Source organism: Etheostoma spectabile, chromosome 9 (assembly GCF_008692095.1).
Source record: "Etheostoma spectabile isolate EspeVRDwgs_2016 chromosome 9, UIUC_Espe_1.0, whole genome shotgun sequence".
Classification (NCBI taxonomy): domain Eukaryota; kingdom Metazoa; phylum Chordata; class Actinopteri; order Perciformes; family Percidae; genus Etheostoma; species Etheostoma spectabile.
In genome coordinates, this window is record NC_045741.1 from 8,069,892 (window position 1) to 8,076,872 (window position 6,981).

The following is a 6,981-nucleotide window of genomic DNA, read 5'->3' on the forward strand; positions in this document are numbered from 1 at the left end:
ATTAGTAGATTTTACTACTTTTTAAAGCATTTTGAATTGCATTTAATGAGTAACATGTTAAAGTATAGAACATTTTGGGAATATAATTCAAAGAAGCAGAGACTGATTAGCTGAATTTATTTTGAGTTAATTTATTGCAGGGCAGGGGTACCTAATAAACTGGTAGGCCTAGTTAAGAAAAAAGAGACAGGTAGTTACCACCAGCCTCCAGTGCAAAAAAATAAAGAATTGTGACACAAAACCTCTTGTTCAGGCCCTGGCTCTTTTTAAACAGTGAGATTCGACCTAATGTATCCTATGAGTCGACCCAGGTGTTCTAATTGTACAAAAGTAAATTACACTTTTTCACACTAAATCCAAAATATACTAATACTTATCCAACTTTAAGTCCATGGAACACAACTAATGCAAATAAATAAACAGTAATTAAACAATATGTAAGTATTGCTGTTTGGGATTCCCCTTCATTTGACTGAGGTATTCACAAATGTTTTGAAAGACAGACACTGCCTCGCTCTCTAGTTGCATCACCGGTTCCAGCGCAGTGCTCCGCCTGTTTCCAGGCTTCTGCTGCTTCACTGTTTCTTTGCATGCAGGTGCGATGGTCCTCTAGACTTTACATCACCTCTCAGGCTTTCTGTTTTATATATCCCCTCGACCCTCTTGCTTAACCTGAGAGCAAACATGTAATTCATTGTGCGTTACGGTGAAACTCATCCAACCCCCTCTCTTATTTCGGTTGTGCGTTCGCGTTACTTTCCCGTTCCGCCGGAGCGCCGATGGAGGAAGTAGCAGGTGGAAGTGAACAGCAGTAACTTGTCTACTTCTCCATTTATCAATCCAGTTTTTTTATGATTAATGTATTTTTCAACACTGGCCCAAGGGGCTTTGCTGTTGTGCGCAAAAATTGGCATGTTTCCCCACCAAACAACCTAAAATCCAACTCATTCTATCGCAGTTTTCCCCCATAAGAAACGATCCAAGAGAAGACATAATAAACCAAGAAATGTGCATTTGAACTACTGGCAATTTGACTTTTGAACTACCGGTAATTGGAATGCACTTTCACTGAGCTTGAAATCCAAACAGAAAAACCAAAACAAAAGATTAATAATCTAGAAAAACTAGAAAAGCCACAGAATCTCAGGAAAAGTTAGAAAACTGTAAACATAATATGTACATAGATGCTATTGTGTCTCATCATGTGCGTGCTAAACCTTATGAAAAATAAAGGATATATATATATATATATATAGATAGATAGATAATCAGACTTGGTTGCATCTCAGACTAATTATTTTCATAGTACCTGCCCTCACTCACTTCCCTCCCTCACTGTTATTTTCTCTTTCTTGGCGTGGCTCGGTAGCGTCCAATTGTAAACACACGCTAAATCATTCAATCGCTTCAATGGATTGGGGCTGGAAACTCCGCCTGTGGGCCGTCCCTTACCGAGCCATTACATTATAACAAGACAAGCGTGTCTCCGGAGATAGATCTGTATTCTGCTGCTCTAGACAGAGACGCAGGGTGCCTCCAACTCTTAGGACGAGCCTCTACAACACACAAACTCTCAGAGACACTGCTGCTGTCAGGACTGCTACACCTGCTCTGCTGCGCGGCTGAGAGCCTTGAAGGGAGAAGATCATCCTTTATTTTTTGGAGAAAAAAAAATGAAACTTGAAGTTTTCTCCGCGCACCACTTCGCGCAAAAGCCGCTGGAGTTGTGCATGGACCCAGAGGGGGGAGTCCCGTCTCCTCTATCCGGAGACGAGCTGGGGTCGGACGGGGACTTCGTGGCCAACAGCCCGGCACCTGTCGCCCAGAGCGGCGACAGCAGCAAGGGGAAGCCGTACACCCGCAGACCCAAACCCCCTTACTCCTACATCGCCCTCATCGCCATGGCCATCCGGGAGTCCAGCAGCGGCCGCCTCACTCTGGCAGAAATCAACGACTACCTGATGAAGAAGTTTCCGTTTTTCCGCGGCAGCTACACCGGCTGGAGGAACTCCGTGCGCCACAACCTGTCACTCAACGACTGCTTCCTAAAAGTTCTGCGGGACCCGTCCAGGCCCTGGGGCAAGGACAACTACTGGATGCTCAACCCGCACAGCGAGTACACCTTCGCTGACGGAGTGTTCCGCCGCAGGAGGAAGCGCATCGGCAAGAGGTCTGCTAAGGAGAGGGAGAGCCCGGACATCCTCAACGAGGACACCCGCCTCCCTGTCCCGGAGGAGAGAGTGGGGGCCAAGTTCTCGAGCTCCTTCGCCATCGACAGCATCCTCAGCACACCCTTCATACGGAGGGAGGACAGCCACGTTGAGGCAGAAACCCACGCCCCCCGGATCTACTGGTCCCCAGGGGCCCACTTACTGCCTTACACTCTGAGCTACCCGGCGCAGCACACGTACGTGTCAGAGGGTGCGTACAGCGGCACAGAGCCCGGCAGGGATGTACTCACATACCTCCAGCAGACAGCACCGGGCATGGTCGCACCTGAGGCCGGTCTCCACGTGCTCAACATGTCCTACAAGGCGCGAAGTTTCCATATAGACTCCTTGCTCTCGTAAAGCACCCGGACTGCTGTCAGACTTGGATGTTTTGACCCATGTTGTGCACTTTTGTGACCGCTCTTTGCTTCCAGTGCTTTAGCTGTTTAACTGTTTGGGACTCTGTCTGTACTGAACGTCATTCTGAAGTGAAACAAAACAAAGGACGTGTTGTCAATGTAAATCTTACTGTGTGGTGACACAGCAAATAGATGCTGTCAGTGTGTGTGTGTGTGTGTGTGTGTGTGTGTGTGTGTGTGTGTGTGTGTGTTTGTGTGTGTGTGTGTCTTCACGCACCCATGGTTCATTGGTCATTTCCACTGTGAGATGGCAACCAAGCGCCATGTTAAAACATTAAAAAACTCTTAATCTATTTATATTTTCATGTTTTGTATGACCTGCTGTATAAAATATTGTTGTATATAAAAGAAATGTTGACTGAGCTGAATGACGTGGCTGCACTAGAAACGCATGGAAATGCCCGATGTTTTCCTAAGATTGATTCATGCATGCCTGGTATTTTTATGAATAAAAAAACGTGAAACAATGGGACCCTGATGTTGAATGAGTTGTTCATTATACGGATATGAAAAGGAGAGGGTGTTTGAGCGAAGCAGGTGTGCAGAGCAGTGGAGGGGGGGGGGACGGGCGGGGGTCTCATTATCTGTTGAAATTGAACTACTAAATCATAATCATCAAAGTCAGAATAACAGCCTTTAAGTCCAGCATATCTTGCTTAACTCTCACACTGATTCATTTAGTAGTATTGTTTATATTTATTAAAATGTCTATAGCCAGTAGTAGCTTATTTAAATGGAAAAAGAGAGTCAGTCTTGAAAAAAGCAAGGCAACAACCACAGAAATAAATAAACATATCAAATATTTAGGATTACACATGCAAAAATGATGTTTTGTTTTTCAGTGTGTTGTGCTCAGCCAACGTGGACTCATCTGGTTGCAGAGGCAAGACATTTGTCAGACAATAACATAACTTCTTAATATAATATTTCAAATAAATAAATAAAGCACAGGCTCTGTTTCCCTTCCTATAAGTGTTTTAAAGTGTATATGTCCAGAAGGCCGTTTTACTAACATTATTATTGTTGTTGTAATTATTATATTTGGATCTAATTTTAAATGGACAGCCCATTTCTATTGATACTTTTACTATCTAAATAACAATATAACAAATGCCACACAATGTGTACTAAAAACTATGAAAATGATTTGATGCATGCAATCAGTTCTATGTGATTGTGATTAGGGAGGATTTCTCCTAAACTGATAATAAACAAGAGACACAACAAAGATGTGTCCGCAGTGCTCTTATTGTAAAAGAAAACACTACATTTTTTTCCTCCATCAAAACTCAACTATCTATGATCATTTATGTGGGCCAGATGTTCAGATTCATATGCACACACGGTATTATTTTCAACAGTATGGCCCACTGTCCTGCAGGCTGTTTCCTGCTCGTGTCCGGGGGAGGCTGCTCTCCGCGGTCCTGAAACAGACCCCAGACTCGTCAGCGGTGGGTCCACTGACGAGACACATTCGTGTAAAATATCGAAATAATATTATTCGCTTTAGTTCAATATAAAGACGAGAAAATAGTTTTTTTTTAAATTCCGGCATACAGTTCTCTTAAATAAAGTTCCTGTTATTATCATAATGGCCTGTGGTCATTCCGGTGTGTACTGTTTGGGTTACAATAATAAAGACAAAAAAAAATTAAACAAAAAAAAAATTTCAGTATGAGTTTTCTCAAAAAATATACCTGCTCAATAAAAAGCTCATTTTTGCCATATGTGCAATCACGAAACAAGAAGAATAAAACCACAAAAACTGAGATGTCATTATCAGAAATGTAACTAGGCTGATGCCACTGAATTACAAAAGGTCTGGTGCATGAGTCAAAACCAATCTGCACATTTCACAATAAATATCCTATATTTTTGTCACTGTCGTCATCTCAGTATTTGACCATGTTGACCCTTTAGGTTAGAGCTCTGAGCCGGCCTGTACTGTACATCTCACGCGCCCATACTGATCGTTATACGCGCATAGCCTACGGTCCATGATGCTGAGGCTGTGCGCAGAGCGCGCGGAGCAGTCTGACAGGTGACAGGTGAGACTTGCTCCTGTTTTCAGGGACAATGCTGCTACCTGCAGGTGAAACGCCGGAACAGCACACCTGTCTGCTCTTAGTGTCCCTGCATTGTTAACATCCTTGTTGTCATGACGCGCATCCTTCATCTTTGTAAACAGCCTTTCTCCGTAATTACATTTCCACTAGTGCCTGTCTCGACCCGGTCCACATTACCATGTTGCCTGAGCAGCAGGAACTCAGGCCTGGCTGCCAACGAATAAGGCCCACAGTGTTATGAAACCAAACTTTAAGTCAGGCACAATGTTAGGAAGTCCAAACAGTCTGTCACTCCGGCAAACTGAACCGCGCCTGACCTGCCAGAGTCCCGGACAGGCAGCTCCAAAGCTCCCGGCACCGCCAAGGGGAAACGCAGGCGGAGAAAACCCCGAGCAGCCGAAAGAATATTAGATTACCGTTAAAAGGAGCTGAACTCAGTGGTTGTTATTCTTTTATTTAACAAATTGTGTTTATTACAGGGCAATATAATAATAACGGGTAATCAAAACATGGAGCATTTAAGACAACCCTAATTAGTATTATGTATAAGTGGTGTGTGTATATTATATTGTAAAAAGAACGTGTTTCTAATTATTATTATTATGCTATTTTTTTGAGAAATGGAGGACCCTTGTCATTTTTTTCTGTAATATACTTTATATTTAAAAATAGTCTAATTGTAGGCCGTGAGCATTGTATTTAAAAATGGCCAAAAAATAGGTTACCCGAGGTTAGACCGCCCGACAAACGTTCTCTCCGAATCTTATCAACCTAATATGTCACGGACGATAAACAATGTATTTCAGCCTAAACATGAAAACAAACAGAAGGCCTTATTGTGTCGGCAATAGGCTCATATGGGCCTCCGGCCGTGACTGTATTCCAAAGGTAAACTCTTCTATCAAAAAACCCCTCTGAATAGCTTTCGTGGTGGCTGCTGGTCACTTGATATTTCCAAAAGGCTAAATAAGGAGCTGTTATAATCTTAGTGCGTAAAAGCAGCCGGAGCGTCGTCTTCAAAGCGCTTCCAGAACAAAGATTCCCTCTGCAAGCCGAGGCATCCTGATCACGGCGGGGGTCATAAGTTTTGATGTTGCAGGAAATTTCTGGGTCTGTAAAGCTCCTCCAAACTGCTGTGTGTGTGTGTGTGTGTGTGTGTGTGTGTGTGTGTGTGTGTGTGTGTGTGTTTGTGTTGTGTGTGTGTGTGTGTGTCATGGTGGAAAATGATTTTATCCACACATCCTTTGTTGTGCAAAGTGCAAAAGGTTATTGTTGCTGCTGGTTATTGTTTGGAAAATCGTCCAGGCTATACGTATCTGAATTTCAAAAGGTTGTGTCGGCAAACACGTGCACAGACACAAATTTGAGTGTGTGAAATAAAGTTTAAAAATATGGAACTATGTTTATTTTCTGCGAAGTTTCCACTGGTGGTGCTGAGGTTTGTTTGATCTCCTACAAATATCATCATCATGGGCCTCTGGGAAAGAAATGACCCAATCAAAATGTAAATACAATTACGTTGAAATATTATCTATTCATGTCCAGAAATTAAAAAGCATGATAAAACGAAATTGTGACAAACATGCGCACAACACATCCAAAAAGCTCTCGGTTTAGCGACAGCCACATAACTTGATGCTTTTTTCTTCTTCAGTGATCTCCGTCGCAGCACGGATGTTGATATTACATTTATGTGATATATAACTCCATCATGTTGGACAAATCTGTGTGTGATGTCTCCATAGGGGAGGAAACTGTCGACGCCCGCTCGCCTAATTTCGCTTTTCTCTCTCTAATGAACGTGGGGGCCCATGGGACCGGCTCTGGCCCGGGGCGGTAAGCTGACACTGGCGCGCTGTGTGTGGTATCCAGGGCCGGGCTTGATGGAAAAAGCCTGCTTCCACTCATGTCAAAGTCATTTACTCAGAGCAACCCCCCCGCTTACACACGCACGGCAAAGACCACCACCTCTCCATCTCTCACACTCCTCGACCCAGCCCGGCACCGCGACAGTTTGTTTTTGTTATCCTCTGGACCAGTTTGGGAGGAAATTATGAGCAAAACAATACAAATAATACATGTTGGTGCGTTTTTATTGCTCCACGGCGATGCGTTAGGGTATCATCTGCCGCAGATATTATGTAGGCCCAAGTGAATGTTTAGGATCATAACGGTTTCAATTGCTAGCTAGACCTTTTGCACATATTGTGGTGGTTTATTCGTGTCAAGAAAATGTATGATCTGTGGCGCATCGGGCTGAAATCACAACATCGTACATGCACCAGA

General features: G+C 43.5%; 1 protein-coding gene across 1 annotated transcript; it reads left to right on the forward strand.

The window, feature by feature from the left end:
* Positions 1–1,474: 1,474 nt before the first annotated feature.
* Positions 1,475–3,101, forward strand: foxq1b (forkhead box Q1b). Its single transcript, XM_032525888.1, has one exon. The coding sequence runs from the start codon at positions 1,674–1,676 to the stop codon at positions 2,568–2,570; it is 897 nt and encodes a 298-aa protein (XP_032381779.1). The 5' UTR covers positions 1,475–1,673; the 3' UTR covers positions 2,571–3,101.
* The last annotated feature ends 3,880 nt before the right edge of the window (positions 3,102–6,981 follow it).

What these genes read in the sequence shown, in the direction of transcription:
- foxq1b (XM_032525888.1), top strand. Translation starts at nt 1,674, where the DNA reads ATGAAACTTGAAGTTTTCTCCGCGCACCACTTCGCGCAAAAGCCGCTG.